General features: G+C 41.9%; 1 protein-coding gene across 1 annotated transcript in view; it reads left to right on the forward strand.

Moving 5' to 3' along the window:
* Window positions 1–280: 280 nt before the first annotated feature.
* garnl3 (GTPase activating Rap/RanGAP domain like 3) overlaps window positions 281–20,250 on the forward strand; it is an 84,134-nt gene continuing 64,164 nt past the window's right edge. Inside the window, exon 1 of the mRNA XM_080476937.1 lies at window positions 281–766. Within this exon, the coding sequence (XP_080333063.1) occupies window positions 669–766 (98 nt within the window). The 5' untranslated portion in view covers window positions 281–668. The remainder of the gene's footprint in view (window positions 767–20,250) is intronic.

The following is a 20,250-nucleotide window of genomic DNA, read 5'->3' on the forward strand; positions in this document are numbered from 1 at the left end:
CAGAGGCTTGGGCCGGCACTGTGTTTTACATAAGTTTCACTGAAATGATTTTTCTTTTATCTAACGTCCTTTCACGTGCCCTCTGATTTACTCAATGAAGTCTTTATTCTCTGAATGAACCATTATAAGATATTCAGTTGTTACTTTCTCGTCCTCTTCCTCCTCCTGCATGCGCAAAGTTACTCATCAGTCTCCCTCTCTCTCTCTCTCTCTTTCTCTCTCTCTCTCTCTCTCTCTCCCCGGGTCTCCTCCGTGCAGCCTCTCGTTGCGGGCTGCAGCTGAAGGAGCGCGTGCAGCGAGCGGCTCCCACGGTTCAAGTTCGGCGGCTCTCTGGAGCGACTCTCCGCGGCGCAGCGACACCCGCAGCAGCGGCGGCAGCGCCTCCTCCACCCGGCCCGTGTGGGAGCACCGCCAGCCCGGACACCATGTCCCACTGACAGCCTCCAAACGCCGTCTTTTGTGTGAGAAACTCGCAGGCTCACTTTCCTTCCTGCAACCGTCACAAGATTTTTCTTTTTTTTTTCTCTCTCTATTTTTCGGACAGCCTGTCTTTTGCGCCACTTCCCCTCCTTGCTTGATTTTTTTTTTTTTTTTTACTTTTCTCTCCCTACATCTAAAGAAAAGGAAAGAATTGAAGCCTCCTGGGTTTACCTGCTCGTCCAGCACCCATGAATTCAGATAAAAATGTGTACCTCGGCAGAGACAAAGGCATCATGCGGAAGAGAGCCCTGCTCCTTCGGAAAGGTTGCAGCTTCGAGATTACCAGGTAGGTGCTCTCTCGTTTTCTGTGTGTCTGGGACAAGGGGGGGCGATCAAAATGGCCAGACTACAACAGAGAGGGACTGCACTCTCCTTTCTAAGAGGTGGTACTTTTTAACCCCGGAGGGAGCAATTTCAGTTTCTAATATGTTTTCCACCTTGTGGCCACAGCATCTGTGCGCGCGCGCGCGCGCGTTTAGATGGAGAGCAGAGTGAAACATATTACATGTCCAAATGGTGTATAAGCTTTCCTGCTTTCAGCATTAATGGATAGAAAAGAAAAGGAAAATTCACTCGGGTGCTGTTGGCTCATGTGATCATTCTGATCAGTGCGCGCGGGTCGGACCGTGCGGGGATGCGTTACGCACGGGTACATTTTGTCTGCACCTGACTCTGCATTATTGACCGAGCTTGCCTGGTGGCAGGAAAGCTGTCCATCGTCATTTTTTTATAGGCAGAATCTGTTGCTGATTGGGCGAACCGGCAACCACAGTCTCCCCGATCCGTCCAATGGTGCCACGAAGTGGCTGACAATGTTTAATTCTACCTCCCCACCCCACCAGCCCGTGGTTTGGGATGAGATCACTGGGTGCAGGCTTATGTCAGGGAGACGCAGCTGGACACCTGTGAGTTTCACACACATCCTGAGGAGACTTGACACAGGAGATCAGGGCAGTCCTGATGACAAACAGGCCACATGATGTGCAGCTGATATGACTTTAGCTGCGGGACCTCAACCGGATTTGGCAACCTTCCTGCTGGTTTCTGTGACGGGAGGACACCCGTGGGCAGCTCCAACAGGGTGACTCCGTCATCCAAGTAATCCATCACAGTTTGTGTGGTCTAGCCACAGTTGTATTTACACGTTGGCACTTTCACTGACGTTCCAGTTAGTCCCTCTTTTGTATAACCACTCACATCGGAATTTGTGATATCACTTGTCCTGTGTGGACTTGGAACCAGAGGTCACCGTCGGGGCCTGGAAAATCAGATTTGTCAACGAAACCGAGAATAAAATACCAGAGAAACATCTGATTGCTTTCATCTGAATGCTTGTGCTTGTGAGAGTGGGTGTGTCTTCCAGCAGTTGTCTTCACTGGAGAGAGTTTGCAGCCTTTCCTAAAGGAAAAAAAACTTTGTTCAGCAGTATTTCTCATTGTTAATGACCTGTTTCTACTTTGCATTAGGCAATGTACCGTGAGCTTCTTTATGGCAGTTTTGATGAAAGACCTGAGCTCTGGAGACTTAAGCAGCGCTGCTTGTGTATCTTCTATAGTGACTTAAACTGGGTTAGAGATGTTTGTTGTGAGTCTGACCTACAGCAACACAGGTTTGTCTTAAAATATAGTACAACATTCCCTCATCCGATGTTCCTCGAAAATGAGTGCGATCAGTTTTGTAGTTTGATGAGAAATTAACAAAGTCTTTACTTTTCATTACCTGCAGATTATCTCCCTGGTCATACCCTCTCTGCCCACCTTCCCTCCAGTTTCCTGCTGTTTCAGGCAATCTGTGGGGGTGTGCAGGAGTGTTCAATTACTCATGAGTCTCGCTTCGATGCTCTTACGCGTGACGGGTTTGAGTGCGGCGTCTGTACGCAGGCGGCCTGATCTCTGGCTCCCTGCACCAGGAGGAAATGCGCCGTATTCAGGGCGAGATGTGCGCCAAGCACTTACTTCCAGATTGCACACCCCTCGTAATCTCTACCCCGTTCTCCCTCTCCGCACACGGTGGACCCGGGGTTACATTGTGGAGCTTCCTGGCAGTCCGTCTCACAGACACTCGCCGCTTTGAAACGGACGGTCAATCAGAGCCGGGCCTGAAGTGCGACTGCGTGGGGGGAAATAGATTCTCCGCCGTACTGAGGGAGGGTTGAAAGGCTCTCAAGTAAAAGGCTGCAGCTGGGAAGTCTGTGTTAATTCATCGTGCTGCAGCAATGCGTGACGGCGCAGACCCGACACATTGTGACAGCTCCATGAGAACACCCACCTCATGTCAGAAACATGCTTTCATAAGCACCATTGCACACGCTCTTTTCTTTATACACTCAGACCAGCTGAAATGTTTCCATATGTTCGACTGTGGCGGCTTTATCTACATTGATCTGGCCTCTTTGCCTTCTCCGGGCTACAGACAGTCTCCACTTGCAGTGGCTCTTGTGGGTTAGCGATTATTTCATTATCGGCTAATTTTATTAGTGTTTTCTCGATTCTTTCTAACATTTCTTGTTCACAGTTGCATGAGAATCGTCCAAAACTGGACCTTATTCACTGGGAAGCAGCAAAATCTCATCCTCAGAACAGTTGATTGACCCTCAGAACACACATTTTTAATTGGCCCACAACCAAATTCTACAAGTTAATAAACTAAAGTCGTCATGATCTGTGTTAATCTTGATCTGTTCCGGTACAAACAAATCACATTCTTACCGTTATTTACAATAACGTCTCAAGACTTCTCTTCACGGCCGAGGCTGCCAGTTGGCAGGTGTTCGTTCCCAGAGACGGCAGGAAGCCGCAGAGTTGCAGGTGAAAGCATAAACAGTTGGACGGAGCGCTGGAAGTGATTATTGGCTCATTTTCCTCCGCTGTGCCAGACTTACTGGTCCGGGGGGGGGGGGGTGCAGGTGGGAGCATATATACGTTCAGCTTCGGTGCAACTGCATCATTCACACCTTTTATGGTGGAAACACTGACTTCATTGGGACAAGTAGGTTTAATCTGGACTAAATCACGGTTTTATTGAAGGAAAAAGTGTTTTTTGGGGGATTTGATGGCGGAGTGGTTTTTCTCATGCTGCTTCCCTGCTGGTTGGTTGATCCGGCGGCTGAATTAGTCAAACGTTTGTCTCTTTGTGTTAGTCCTGTGGTGGTCTCAGACTTACAGTTTGCTACCCCAATGTTAAGTAATCTCCGCAATCCCACTCTGGATGAAGCTGATAAATATTTATGTTATGTTACGAGTCTGCAATGTTTATAACCAAAAGAGCCACAAAACATGTTTAATGTTTAAAATGAGACTAACACACCTCATAAAGTTGCAGAACTCATTTTCTTATACTATCAAAACTGTATCTTATGTCTGTGACCAGTGAAAATACAAATGTGTGTTATTTTGTATGTTTAATGTTAAAGTCATACTTTTTTTTTTTTTCACCCTTTGTAGCTGTTTTTAGTGGATTTATCTCCTTTAAAGTGACTCTACCAGAACCTACATGGGAAAAATAAAAAATATAGGAGCCAGTTTCAGTTATTGATGTACATCTCTAATATGCTGTCGTTACCTACACTGTTATTTATCCTCTGTGCAGAAGTGATAACTTTTATGGGAAGTATATTTCAAAGATTTTTTTCTGGTACAGCAATATCATTTTTGTTGTTTTAGCAATTCGAGCTATTTTAAATTTTTTTATCTATTTTAGCAATTTTACACTTTTTAACCCTTTTGTTGCTGTTTGTGGTTTTAAGCTGTTCTGGAGCTTTCAACGTGGCTTTTTGTTGTTGCTCTCCACATACCTGACATACAGGTAAACCTAATGGGGTCCGCGTTGAATGAAATCAGATTTTCCTCTTAGTCTTTTCTCTTTTATTTTGGAGTTAATCGTGATGAGCTTACCCGGAGGTTCATTTGGAAACATGAAGTGAAAGGCAGTGTGCCGGTGACATTAAACTATTCTTTCATTTATATGTCAAGGACATTGAAAAACAGCCCGGTGTGGAAATACAATAATAAATAAGGTTCATTTATTTTATTTTATTTTATTTTATTTTATTTTATTTTATTTTATTTTATTTTATTTTATTTTATTTTATTTTATTTTATTTTATTTTATTTTATTTTATTTTATTTTATTTTAATTTTGTTTATAAATTTTTTTATTTTATTATTATTATTATTTTTTTTTTTTTTTCCTCTCTTCCATATATTACTTCTGTACGGATTTTGTTCATGTATGAAGAGCGTTGAATACATTCTTCATATATGTGTGAAAGCCGAATTAGTGGAGGATTTAAAACTACAAGATAGACAATGACAAAAGCGAAGGTGTCAGACCTCGGTAGTGCTCTCGTTTCAACTCACACCAGTGATCTGAAGAAACATTTGTCATCATTAGTTCAATCCTCTGAACTCTCCCGTTCTACTGCCTTTTGCTCTGTGGGTAATTAGGCGCCATGTCCGGACCGGACAGAAAAATGTCCTCCCTAAAAAAGTTGAGTTTTAGTGTTATAACAGTGCGACTCTGATCTGTGGTCTATTTAAAAAAAAAAAAAAAACATTATGAGCTCATTATGTCAGGGCAAAAGCCAAGCACACACAAAGCTGGAGGGGGAGTCTGGATTTCCTCCAGGAACAACAAATCCTAACCTATTTACAGTCACTTTCCATTATTTTTCATGACAATTGTGCGTCTCTGGGGATCCGGCCTGTCACATGCTCTGGTCTTTCTCAGAGGCACTTCAAGGCGACACATTCATGGTGTCACTCGAAGGAGCCAAGAAAAAGATGGAGTACAGCATAACAAACTCGAGGAGGATGTCCCCTGACAAAAGAGTTTGCAGAGCGCTTTCTATGAATTCAGTGGAAACATTCTAGATGTGGTAGAAAACTAACCTCATCACGTGGAATATTTGAGGGCCTCTTACCAATTCCCTCGCAAAAAAAACCCCAACATTTGTAGTTCATTTAAGGGCAGGCATGCACTGGCAGGGATGTGTTTGAGTACGTTATTGGGCCTGGAGGGAAGGAGAAGCCCATTCGTCAACAGGCCAACGCAGCGCAATGTCGGGTTGGTTTACGCAGGTCCGACAAACACCAGCGTAGACGGGAAAGATTAGGCTTGAAGGCCCCTTCATCAATCACTATCCACCTATTTATCAGCAACCGAGCAGCTAGAAGCTCACCGGCAATCGCTTCTAAAAATAGAGCCACGGTTGCTCCTCTCCTTTCTCCCTGAACTTTTAACTTGGGAGTTTATTTGAGTGCAGCGCGATCGGTGTCTTAATTAACCTCGCAAAGTTTTGTGACTGCAGCCGCCAGGGTCTTTGCTGCAGCGTGCCGCTTATCAGATTGGCACAGGACCGGATCCAGATGCGGCTGATGTGCCGCTTTCACGTGCAAAAACCAACAGAGAGAGACGGGGAAATCTCCCCGGTGAATCCTTTACAGTAGGCTTCAAAGCTTGAAGAACATCTTAGTAGTATACGAGCAGGCTGTTTGTGGACGGCAGCATATTGATGTGCTCGCGGACAGACGGAGCCCAGAGAGGCTGCGATAGGCCGCGCGCCGGGGTCCCCCTCCGTGTTACAGTCTGTCATAAATCACCCGGCGGGGAAGCTGGATCGCCGGGCCGACTGACATTTCTGCTGACTCCGGGCACTCCTCTGCTTCGCCTACTGCGAATGCTCTCACATACACATTTTATTGTCTGTTTGCATGAGAGGAGAGAGAGTGGACAAGCAGTGTGGGACACTTTTTGTGCAAGGAAACATACCCGTACTTCCTGAACATGTGGTCAGTCCATTGCAGGGATGATATGCGGAGATAGTCAGTTACCATATTACCCAGACTACTGGTCACCCCTTTCTTTTTTTTTCCTTTGGTTGACTGGTCGTTCCATCAATATATCCATTTTTTATACCGTTTTATCCTGTGTCACAGAGCGCAAGCACGAACAACTGTGCCAAACGTTTATTAAAAAGCAACTTATACGTCAGAATATATTTGTACCAGTACCACTACATGTCACTGTAAGACAACAGAAGATTGGCTACAACGCCACAACAAAAAAACAACACTCCAATATTACTGTTTTTGAGTGACTGAGAATGTCACGAAAAATTTTAATTTGCAATAGAAATTATAAACAAAATGCAGCAGAAAATAAAAACTAAAGCTTTGATTGTCTGAGTAACTTTCTTGTTTCCTAGTTACCGTATTTTCTGGACTATAAGTCCAACCTTTTTGTTATTTGGCTCTTCATGCAACATATATAAAGAAGTGACTTATATACTGAAATTTACTCCTATGAACCATCTGGGACTGAAAGTTTACGCTGTTTTTGACTGACAGCACAAGTTAATTATGGCCCAAAGAACTACGTTTCCCACAATGCAACATGGCAGCCAGATCTTTGGCCAGACATGTAGGTTTTCTTGCTCTCGTAGTGGCTGATGTTATTTCCAGCAGGCTGACGTAAGCGGAGATGAGAGGCGGGCTGCATCTCTGCTTTTTGTGTAATTTTAAAGTTCACTTGGCTCCTTTTGGCTTCATACAACTTCTTCACCTCCGCAGCAGATCTGTTCCCACATCTCCACTTAAAAATAGTCCTCATTGATTTACTAATTGATCAATGGGCTGCTTATTTAATCTGTGAGTCACAGTGTGGCCTGCAGCAGCTATGATCTCATGCGTGATATTTTTTTGCAATATTGTACCACTTATCTCATTTCCATACAAGGGTATAGGTGGGACAGGCGTGCACCAGGCTGATCGGGCCGCTGCTCAGCCGTACAGTCAGTCCCTCAGTGAGGTCTGATAAACACTGGACTGTAATCACTCCCATATGTGGCTGCATAACTCAGCACAAGCCGGGCACGGTACAGCCATGTGCACACTGCAGCAGACCGAAGCTCATTTAGACCGAGAGACGGACTCAAATTACCAGAAGAAAAACACCAAAAAAGAAAAAACGAAAAAAATGGAGGAAGAAAGAAAAATCCCACTCTTGATTACAATCCTGTGTAAACTCCTTTTACTCCTGGAATGAAACATCTGCTTCCATTTAGGGCTTTAAGACGCGTACGTACACATTAAAATGCAGCGTGCGTTGCTCCAGGAAAGCTCGGAGGCTGGAAAAAAAAACATTTCCCATTATAGTTGGCTGGAATGAGCCGGGCATCTGGCTGAGATGCGGCCACCTCGAGCTTCGCCGCAGGCCGCATGCAGAAAACTCATAATCTGGGAAGGTTTTTTTTTTTTTGTTTGTTTTTTTTTACTTTTCTTTTTAAACTTAGAGAAACCTTTGCACTCGCTGTGGACGCAGAGGAAAAGCAAGTGAAACGTGAGCGACTGAAGGGGAAAGCGACACATCAAAGCAAGTCTGTGTGTTTCACTGCGAGTTGCTTCATAACCAGCCCACTGCCTCCGTCGTAACCCCGAAGAGAGATCAGGGACAGACGGACGAGGAAGTGGAGGGTTGAATTTGATCGTTTTAATTTTGTGGTCTCACGGGAAGGCGACCAAGACCTCGGTTTGGAGCGTCTGCACCAGGACTAGATATTCAAGCATGACGGAGAACGGAGGATTCACCTTTCTCAGGACGCGATGAGACAGAAGTTTACTCCCTCCCCTATTTTCAATTATCATTCTACACAACGAGCTTCACTGTTACATATTTAATTTTTCCGTAAACTATGGACTCAAAATGGATTTGGCACTCATCTATACAACAGTATTAAATAAATCATACAGCAATACAATAAATCAAACATACCAGCAATGGTAAGGAAACAACACTAGTAGACAGAGTATTGATTTAACATCAAGACCCACTCTCTCTATATTGTGACCAGACCTGATGTTTATAAAACAGAATCGTTTGACATTGCTTGATTTGTACTTCCAGTCCGTTCCAAAGTTTTACTCCGCATCCGGACACACAAAAAAAACTTTTCCGAGTGGATTGAGCTTTCGGCAATATAAAATCTCCATATCCTCTCAAATTACGAACTCTCTCTCCAATTGTAAAGAAACGTACGTTAGTCGGTAATAATTTGTTGAACGCTTTATATAAAAAATATTGACGTATTATAGTTTACAAGATCCTTATATTTTAGCAACTTTGAATTGAATTAACAAGTTATGAGTGTGTACATCGAGAATATCTGGAGTTTGATTCCCAGGCGAGGCGGAATTTCTGTGCTGGGTTTGCATGTTCTCCCTTGAAAGCACCTCCACCCCCACCCCCACCCACCCCCAGTGCTGTTCACTCTCTTGAGCTTAACAGCTCCTCTCAAACATTTACTGCACCATCATCTACATAAGTTGAGACTTTTTTCTTTTCTTTTCAAACACCAGATACTGAGCGGATCTATATGACAAATATTAAAAATTCAAGGGAGATAGAATGTTTACAGCTTCTCCGACGTTTATACACATATTTGTTTTACATACACCAGATACTGAGCGTTCCTGTGAGTGTTTGAAGGAGCCTAAATGTTAAACGTAGGTCATACTGTTGAATTACGAAAAAACAGCATTAACTAGTAGTCCGACGTGCAAACTACAGCTTTTTCAGCCTTTTTGGCATTTACACGTGTGTGGCCATCTTTACGACAGCATCAGAACTCTTCTAAAACAAAATATAATAAAAGTAAATTTAAAAAAAAAAAGTAAAATCTTGCAGTTTCCAGTTGATCCTACTTTTGCACACAAGTTTATTTACGCCCCATAAAAGATGCAACACCCTGAAACATTGCATTATAAATCAGCTGTTTCAAACTTTTGGGTCCAGTTGCTTTACTTTCTCGGTCCATCCAAAGTGAAAGGTACATTAAACCCTTTTTCCTAATATTGAGGAGTCATTACATTGAACTGGAGAAAGCATGGACCACCCACTCAAATTTCAAAGTCATTTATGGCATGAGATTAAGATAAAGATTTAATTTAATTTAATTTCTGAAAGCAAATTAGATAATACATAGATAGTGTAAGTTACGTAGATGTGGACATTATTTTAAATAATGGAACTATAAAAGTAGTTTCCATTTCTTTTAAGCTATTTTAAATAAAGTACATATTTGGGGTTGCACAGTTGTATACAGCAAGGAATAAGTTTACAGTTTTTAGTGCAAATATATATTGGTTTAACAAGCTTGAACATATTGAAATTGGTTATGAAAAGATATAGACAATTGCATCATAATTCTATTTTTATGATTATGGTCATTAATAAAATACTACGATTCCAAGTAAATAACTCAGTACTTTTTTCCCTAGGAAAAAGTACTGAAGTTCTTATTGTACTTTATAACGTCATCCTGCATCCCCTCTGCCTGCCTGCTTTTAGACCACGGGCCGTGTGTTTGACAGCCTGTTTGAAGTTTTGTCACACAATGTATTTGTCATGGCTCAAATAAGGAAGTCAGTTTGACAGTTTGGAGTGGGAACCCCCACCGTGAGTGAGCAGAGATGCACAACGGTGTTAACCGAAGGCACAAACGACCACAACTTTGTCATTTTCCCAAAGTGAACCTAACAGAGCATATAAAAGATGTTGCATAGAGATACGTGACGTCTGGAGGATTTCATCCTGGACAGTACATCAGTCCGTCAAAGGGACAAGACAGTTACACACACTCCAGCCTGAAAAGCCACACATGAGGAGATGGAACATGCAAACTCGGCACAGTCTGTACTTAAATGAAATAGTCACATTTTGTTGTGATCGCATTCATTCACCAAACAAGAAAAACATCCCGACACTGTCAGAGTTTTCAGACGTTATCCTGATGAAACTGAATGACCTCTCCTGCATTCGTACGGACACCACAGCTACTAGTCAAAGGAAGTCGTTTTTGTTACTCGTCAGATCTCGGGTTGCAAGAGAAAACTTATTACTGGATGCATCGTGTATATATCATGTATGTATGACATGTTTATGTATTTTACACTCTACTATAAGACAAAAGAAAGACATCAGAGACAATTAGTTTGTGATCTTAGGATTTATGGATCGGTGCAGTTTTTCAGTATGTGGATTTATTTTCCATCAGGTACATAACTAATAGGAAGATGTGCAGTTTGTTTATTTAATTTGATTAAATTTAATAAAATTTACTTATGTTTAAATGTAATTATTTTTAAATTTTATTACATTTACTTATATTTAAATTTAATTAAATGTAATTATATTTAATTTAATTTATTTTATTTTATTTTATTTGGTTGTTTATTGAGCTGCACACTGAGTCAAAATAGGATCTCCGAAGTTCTCTAGCACTGGCCTGTCGATAATAAATGCTAAGATTAAGCAAATCGATTCACAGATGATTTTAAGATGAACATTAATGGCAGTTTATTAGGATACTTGCAACATTAAGGGTCTACAGGGGTTGCCACAGCAAGTCATTCATGCTGGGTGCCATTAACACCTGAGCCTGGATTGGAACCAGGATCTCCTCAACTCAAGGTCGACATTTAACCAAAACCACACAAGGAGCTATTAACATAAAAGCTGATGGCAAAAGGACAATTTTAGTATTTATGAAAGTGTCAACATTTTCTGATTCTCATGCACAACTTTTGACTTTACAGCCTAGAAAAAAAAAAAAAGAAGAAGTGCACCGGCCATGTGGCGGATGAGACCAGAACAGCAGGACAGCATGTTGGGTTCAGGCAAAAACGTAAATCTGGGACTTACAGTGAGCACAGAGCTCATCACACTCAGTGGACAAACATAGTCCGGTCTGATGAATCTTCATTTGTGACGAGGCTGCAGATGGTGGGCTCACAATTTGGCAACAACAGCATGAATCTGTGCGCACCCAGCAAGCCTCATGTCACCCGTCTGCAACAGGCGGCTGCTGCTGTAATGGCACGGGGAATCATTTCCCTGGAACACTTTGGACCTTTTTATTACCGATCGGCGATGCTCTGAATGCTGCAACCTCTATATGGACCATCTTTTGCTACGAGTTTATAGTTCATGTATTTAGTAATGATGCATTGACACGAACGGAACAAAATCACACACGACTTCACAGTGTCATCCACTTTCTTTTGTCTGCTTCAGCTGTGATGAATGTGAAAACCACAAGAGGGCAGACCTCTCCTGTAAAAACAATAGTGTGAACATAAGGAGCTGTGATCACACGCTGTTTATTCTGATACGCACTAACAACAGCCTGAGCTTCAGAGCTGTGTAGATTTGAGATAATTGAGTGAGTGAGTACATTGTGAGATGAAGTTTACCATCATGTTGAATATAAAATATAAAATGCCTGATCATCTGCTCGTACGTTCCCACAATGAGTGCATGCGTTTAGGGGAAAATGTGTGTAGGAAACGATCTGGATGGGTTGTGTTGTGATCTGTAACAATATATATTGTACCGCTGCCCAGAATCCTCTCCGACTAAAGAGGTCTAAAACACAGTGTTCGCATTAAAAATATAAATAAATAAATAAAAATAAAAAAACCTTGTGCAATAGCTTGTAGGCACAGGGCGGAGGGCGGAGTGGTGTCCAGGGCCGGTCGGACAAAAGGTTAATTCACCTGATCACATTTAATGAGACCGCCATCATCAATCGCTGCAACCTGACATAGTGACATTTTACCGAGGCCACTCGGTGACCCGCCGGCATTTGGATGCTCTACAAACAAAGAGGCCGGCGGTATGAATCCAAATCGTGTGTGTGTGTGTGTGTGTGTGTGTGTGTGTGTGTGTGTGTGTGTGTGTGTGTGTGTGTGTGTGTGTGTGTGTGTGTGTGTGTGTGTGTGTGTGTGTGTGTGTGTGTGTGTGTGTGTGTGTGTGTGTGTGTGTGTGTGTGACGAGCAGTACAGCCCGAATGCTTCCTGAAAATCTTTTCTCATTTCCCACCGATAGTGAGACAAACGTCCGTTTTACCTCAGCCGTATTGCAACGTACAAAAGACATGCGTTACAGTTGTGTTTTTTTTTTCATTTCTAATGTGATGGATGTTTTGTGCTACAAATTTATCGTATTAAAAGTCCTGCATGAATAAAGGTTGGTGGGTTAACGTAGTGATTGGACATAGTAGTTTGTTTTTATTGCTTGTTGAACAAGTTGTTTTTTTTAGTGGTGATGTGGGTTCTATACATACATGTATGCACACACAGAAGCAATGACTATTATTGTCACACTTATGTATAAATTGCACCAACAGGTCAATAATTGCCAATACAAAACATTTAACAACAGTATTGTACGTGTCGCTCATCTGTTTACCAGCATTAAAATCACTTCGTTAACAATGCACAACATCAAAACAACCAAACATACAGTATATGAGAGAGCCAGAAAAGAAACTAAAACTAAAGATTCACACCATAATGGCTTGGTGTAGTTGTTTTTAAAAGTAACTGTAACTATCATGTAAGTTTGCAGCGTTTCCCTCTGAGAAGCAATGGAAGAATAAACTTGCATAATAAAAAGTGTCATTGCAAAGTCCAACCGTTGCACTAAAAGCTCCTCTGGATGTTTCCATAATGAAATGAGGCGGCCGTCGTGACTTCCTCCTGCTTCAGGTTATCGGACTCAGGCTCACTCGTTCGCCGTGGCGTCGCGTCACGTCGGTTCGTTTGCATGTTGCCTCTCCACACTTGATCAAAGCTCCACATGGTGCGTTTTCCTCTTTGCATGACACGAGCCAGATTCACTCATTTTCATAATGTCACACTTAGGGATGCACCGATATCACTTTTTTATTAATTTTCTTTCTTCAAAAATGAGTAGTGTGTGAGTACTTGCATTTGAGTACTCACCGATACCGAGGACTTAGGCCAAAACACACATTTATTAAATTCTTTTTTTTAAACTTCCACAGATGTTATTTGAACAACATTTCTACATTGCGATGTAGTGACATTCAAAGTTAGTTCTTTTATGGCACTGCCACATATACTGTAAGAAAACTCTTTATTTTTAATTTCTTAATTTTATTTATTTCAGGCAAAAAAAATAAAACTGTTCACATTTAACATCAAATGTGAACTGGAACAGGAAAGAAAGAACGCTCCAGTTTTGGCTGAAAGGGAATTGGAAGAAGACAACTTATTTAATCCCACCGCCATTTTCAATTAATATTTACATAATGAACTTCACTGTTACGTTCAAAACTGCATGGCAATCATCTATACACATTATTGAATAAATCCTACAGCAAGAAAATAAATAACACATACCAGCAATAGTATGAAAACCAAAAAAATTAATATTTCAATAGAGCTTTGTCAAAAACTGAGTACTAACATTTAACAAAAGTACTTTCAATAAAACTTTGTCGCCGGGAGGGTGTTTGGTGGAACAGACTGAACCATTTCACTGCACAGTTTTAGGCAGAGAGCCTCCAACCGGTCAATTTTCGAAAAAGACGGCAGTGGAGTGCCGTAAATCGTGCGCTGCCGTAAAGTATGAGTACTCATGCCTGGTATCGGACCGATACCCGATCCCGGTATCGATGCATCTCTAGTTGGACCGAATCCAGCGCGCTCGTCGTGTCCGCCGCACTGTGTGTTTCCAGAGCGGCCTTGTTTATCTCGTGCGTGGGAAAAGGTGCTGCGTCCGCCTGAGACTGAAGTTCCCGGAGTGGCAGCTGTCGGGAGAGAGAATCCCTCTGAGGTAGCTCTCAGGGATTATCAAACCATCGAGCGGAGATCATTGCAATCCTCATGTGCTTTGACTCACCTTGCAAGTCTTCGCCGGCGTGGACGCACTCGCCCGCAAACCCACATAATGCCCACGCCTACGTTTGTGTCCCGATATTCTGAAGTTGCATCCGTCTGGGGAACGGAGAGCCTGGGAGAGTCCATCCCCGCCCGGTCTCACACGCATGCAGGCGAGTCGAAAACCGAAGGCTGGAGGTTATTTATAGTCTCCCCGCTGATGCTGAAGCCGTCAATCGAGCCAAAGAACAAAGCTCACTCGTGGGAAAAATGATAGCAGGATCTTTGTTTTTATAGAAACATGTGACTCCAAAGAGGTGATTTGATGATTCGATTTTTTTCCCCAGAGTTGTTGCAGAGTCGACGTTTTTGCTGCCACCTACAGTTTGGGTGCATACAACGCTTACATATGGTTACGTAACATTTACACAGATTCACATGGGCCACAATGACAAGAATCAATACGCCAATATAATAGACACAACACTACATAATTACAGACGACCTATTTACACCCGTCCATCCATTTTGATCATGTGAAGAGTTCCAGGCCAGTAAATTCTGTCTTCTTCTTGGGATAAATGTGTTAATCCATCAGCATTCAATATGAATCATACAGCAAAAGTTGCAATTTGTCCACAAATTTATCTATTTTTTAATATGAACGGACGCTTTACAACCATGCCGCAAACTTGAGTTAGAATAAGAACTGCAAAATGTATTGACTTTTGCCAGTAACATTTAACGTTTTCAGGACAGAGGGCCCTCGGGCCACATAGTTGGACTGTGGACGCGCCTGTTCTGGAGCGTTTTATCCGACTCGGGGTCGCAGGATGTTTGATCTGATCCCAGCTGACTGTGGGTGAAGGCAGGGTGCGCCATGCATAGGTCACCAGTGCATCACAGGGCAAACACACACACACACACACACACACACACACACATTCATGCCCACAGGGAACGTTGCCAATTAACCCCAAACTAAGTCTGAATGATATTTTGATGTTGTCTTCACAATATAAACACGCACAATATATCAAGACAGAATAAACTGTGATCAATTATGTTTCCATGCCAGTTTTGAAATGAAGTACTTTTTAAAATGAACTCACTTTTGTTCTGTTCATTCAAAATAGGGTCAAATATGACAATTGATCTCAATTTTATTATTCTGTTATACTCCTTTCTTCTTTTCGGCCTCGCTATGAGAGATTTGACGAATATGAACACCTGAAAGATTTTACTTTTAGTGTCTTTCACTACTTCCTGACCAAATCAGGCCCCGTTTAGCTGATGTTTCAAGTGAAAACTAAATAATAATAATAATAATAATAATGATACTAATGCATCAAACTTGCATCATTCTAAATGAGGAGGGATTCTTAAACTTCCGAGCCATATGTTTGACACCAATGAATAAAAGCAAAAACCTGACCAGGAATATTATTATCCATTAAATATATTGCAGCTGTTGGCTGAGGGCTCACATCCTGCGTCTCTGTTGCTTCTGTCTCGTTTTAGAAGGAATCAATGGATTACGTCACCTGAAGCAAACTGTTGCTCACATTACACTTGCTCCTTGTCTGTGCAGTCATTTTATTGAATGATTGCATAAACTGATCTCTACAAGCGGAGCTTCTCTCTGGTCTCACTTCTCCTGTAAAGAGTGTGTTTTCATCAGTCCCTATACAAAAAAAAAAAAAAAAGGCCAAAGGCCACAGGGGCCAGTGCATGACATAGTGTAACTGAGGGACAGTGTGAGGTCAAGTTGTGTTTATGTAACATGCATGAATATGCCTTTGTGCCTGTGCACATGCATGTGTGAGTAAGCAGCCCCGGGGCTCTAATTAGGGGTGGGGGTGGGGGTGGAGGGGTGGAGGGGTAGTTCAGGTATCTCAGTTTGGTCGGTTGTAACCCGATCGTGACACGAAGGAAAACGATGCCTTTATTTTCTCTGCTCTCCTTTCAATGGGCTTCATTTTTCCTCCGGCTTCAGGCTGTTGCAGATTAAAGCTGCATTTCAACACGAGCTATTTTTAAAGGGAGGGAGGGAGGGGGAGCGAGAGAGAGAGCGAGAGAGAGCGAGAGAGAGACTTTAGGTGTTTTCCTGTCACAGAGGGGGGTTTCTACTGATTAAAAATTGATGAGCAGCTGAGTGCTGTGTAGCTTGAGCTGAGCATTCCTGCACTCTTTTGTGTGTGTGTGTGTGTGTGTGTGTGTGTGTGTGTGTGTGTGTGTGTGTGTGTGTGTGTGTGTGTGTGTGTGTGTGTGTGTGTGTGTGTGTGTGTGTCTGTGTGTGTGTGTGGGTGTGTGTGTGTTCACAAAAGCAAGAAACACAGAGAGAATGAAGAATTGTCTCTCTGACATAGTTTTTTGTTGTTGTTGTCTTTGTTGTGGTACAGAGTGTTATGTTTTCAAGAAGTCTATATTAGTGCAAAATATAGTGGAATCACCCCCCCCCCCCCCCCCCCAAAAGAAAAATCTCCATTTTGCAGCGTTTGGCATGCACGTTTGTTTTTTTTTACAAAACTCACCTTGTCAACACGACATGGATTCTAATGCTCGTCTGCTATAGAGCCAGTTATATTTCATGGCAGCATCATGATGATTTCTCAGTTGGTTTTGTTTTGTCTGCTACTCTTAAGAAAACTGTGTGGAAAAACAGTCGACGGTTCCATTGTGATATTTATAATTGAAGAGATTTCTCAGAGGACTTCTGTAAATAATCTTCCAGCTTGTTGTCACATTCCATACACAACCGATGTCCACCAGTTTAATGCGTTTTTAGAAATATTTTTGCTTTAAAAGGTACCAGAAAGACGACTTTTATACATTTTATGTGTGCAAGTTTAGGAAGAATGAGCTTGGATTCTCTGGCTGTTATTACTGTATTATTGTTCATTTAGATCAGCTTACCAGATCTTGTCCCATGACTGATAAAGATTATACAGAGTTAAAGTACACTCTTCCTTCTTTTTCTTCATCCCATCCAATTGTAACGCACGTGAAACCTTTTCTCATCACAGTAATTGTTCCCACCTGTTAGAAATCTTACGGAATCCAGCCCTTGTTCTGTGTGAAACTCCATTTTCTTCTTCATGCAAAGCTAATTTAAGCCTCTGCAGTCGGATGTAAACAAATCAAGAGGGTATTGTTTATAATTGCAGCAGTTTTTAGTACCAGATGTCGTCTTCTTTTTTCTTTCCCACTTTGATGCCTCTACAGTATCCCGGCTTCAAAGAGAATCTCACTAAAAATCCATTTCTGAAGTCATTCCCATGATTTGATGAGGAGATTTGAGGAATTAAAGCGTCCATGTTCCGACACACATTGTCCTCCGAAGTGCATCTAAACCTGTTTGTCTACACAGAAAATCAGGTCTCACCCTGCACGGGTGTAAAATGACTGATTTTACACATTTTACCTCTGTAATTGGTGTTTACAGTCGCTTCACACATTTAAAATAACTTTTATTTCTTTAAAGGTATATAGCACATCTGTCACTGAGTTTCACCTCTGTGACCTTCCCCTGGCGGGAACATTAGTGTTATTATCACTCGGTGGATGAGCAACATACATGTAAACTCAAGGGACATTTGAGAAAAGAGTAAAGGAAAATAAAGAACAGGAAAAAAAACTAAACAAAGGAAAGGACTGCAGGGGAAATGGGGCCATGATACAGCCGTTACGCATCTATTTATGAAACTTCCATTCTTCTAAAGTCACATCGGCTGAGATTAAACTGGGATGGACGGGTAGATTAAACTCAATGCATGGCCTAAAGTCTAGGATGTTACAAAACAAAAACAAATGACAATCACTGGCTTATGCACTTTAGTTTGACACTGTGTACTTCTTGTTTTTAAGATCTATTGATGTTTTACGCTCTTATTTTCCGTAAGGTGACTTGAAAGGCGCCTCCAAATTACATGTATTATTATTATTATTATTATTACAATCACGCTATAAATTGCTTCTGTAAGAAAAAGGGTCTTAAAAGCACCTGTCTGTCTCTCTGTCATGACTTTTTTCCATTTTGCATGAACTCTCCTCGACGTCTCTTAACAACACCAACGACCTGCTCCTGATCGAGCTGCAGAAGCTGCTGGTGCTCGTTGGCCTAATAAGATGATATATGTTGGATTTTTCAATACAACAAATCCAACATATTCTCCATTGTTGCATGCTGTCTGTCTTCGTCTCTGTTTGTGGTGTAATTCTGTGGCCGAGTTGCAGCGCCACCTATAGGCCTGGCATATGCACTACATCGTTTTGAGTAGTTTTTCATAGTGACGTGTGGACACAGATATTTCCTGCGCCGATGCCGTGTGGACGGGAAACTTTTTAAGAATTACGGGGGGGGGGGGAACCCGATCGTTTTGGCTTGAGTGGGCGGGGCCTAAAACTGTCCGGCGGACACCAGGTAGGCCCCGCCCCAAACTTTGAGAACCACTGCTGTTAGACGTGTCTGCTTATAGACCCCGCTTAGGCAACGTTTCAAGTAAAAATGCATCATTTTTGTATTTGTTTTACAAAAGTTTTGCGTTTGGATGGCAAAATGACATTTTCCTCTCAGACCACTAGTGGGTGCTGTTTGTATGTTTAAAAAAAAGCAACCAAAAAACCTATGTATGTTTGGGATCCTCTTCATCTTTGTTTTTTTTGTTTTTTTTGCTCTTTTTTCACAAGAACAACAACAACAACAACAGGGCCTTGTCTGATCTGAAACGGAGATTAAATCCAGCCACGGTGCCAACACCACATAAAGGTGGAGAAGCTGATGTTTGCAATGACAGAAATATCCTCTCAGACGTCTGAGTGCAGAACCGTTGCGTTCAGGGTCACTTTCTTTGTGTTATTAAACAGGAACATGCAAAAGAAAAAGAAGGAGTCAGGAGAGAAAAGGAGATGATGAGTTGGAAAGGTGAGAGCGGCACAAATGAACAGATGACCTCATCCTCACCTGCCCCTGCAGTTGAGGTGGGATTATTGGTTAAAAAAAAACACAACGCAGGGGAGCTCATACGAATGAAAGATCGCTGAGGGTTGGAGGGGTTAAAGAAACACAAGGATCTGTGTCTCCTTTAAGAGAAATGCTTTATATCATAGGTGACAATCCGTTATTAGCACTTTCTTTTAGTATTTGCTGAGTTGTGATGGAGTCTGGTTGACATTAATATTCCAGCAACTTTACAGTTCCACTCGGGAGGGATTTTTTTTTGGGGGGGAAAGACACTATCAATAATTTACTCACATTGACACCTTGAGGCTCTGCTGCGTATTAGAAAGCAATCAAGTATTTATTATTACTACACTTGGCCTAATTCCAAACAGAAAGGATGAACACCTGCTGCCGGGAATTCTAAACAAACCAACTGGGAAAGTCAGGAGTTGTTCTCATTAACTGGTCGGAGTGAAGGAGGGAGAAAGATTGGAGTGGCACCGCAATGTGCTAGTAGATTAGAATGGTGTACAGAGCAGGTCAGCCTTGAGAAGAGTTGCTGTTGTTGTGGTGGGAATCGTTTTCTCCACTGGCCCACCACTACTTTTTTTGCTCAATCTTATGTTTTCATGAGAAATTATTATTATTTTTCTTTTCTTTTTTCGAGGCTTTGTTTTGTTTAACTCTCTGTGACTTTAATTCACTGGTGTTATTACTCTATTTTCTGTGTTTTATCTCAAACTTTGACATTGTGATGATCATCTACCACTGCATTTGGCCAACTTCCATTTTGTTTGGAATAACATATTACAAAACTTCCTCCACCAACACTTCTAACTCCAATGACACTGCGTGTCATACGTGTGTGGACTCCATCCAATCACCCCGTGGTGAATACAAGCAAACGGAGAGGAACACAAAATCATTTCCAGCAGATAGTTTTCATGTAAAAAAAAAAAAAAAAGAGTATAATGCACACAAAAGCCTAATTTCAATACTACTGTTTACACTGGATGTCACTCTTAGTTCATTTCATGCAAAACACATGCAGAGTCGATGCAAAATGTATTTTTGCATGAACCTGCAGTTGAGCACACTTTATACAGGATAGTGGTACATTACGCCCAATGTCTTGAAATGTTCTTC

The sequence above is a fragment of the Lipophrys pholis genome (assembly GCF_963383615.2).
Source record: "Lipophrys pholis genome assembly, chromosome: 12".
NCBI lineage: Eukaryota > Metazoa > Chordata > Actinopteri > Blenniiformes > Blenniidae > Lipophrys > Lipophrys pholis.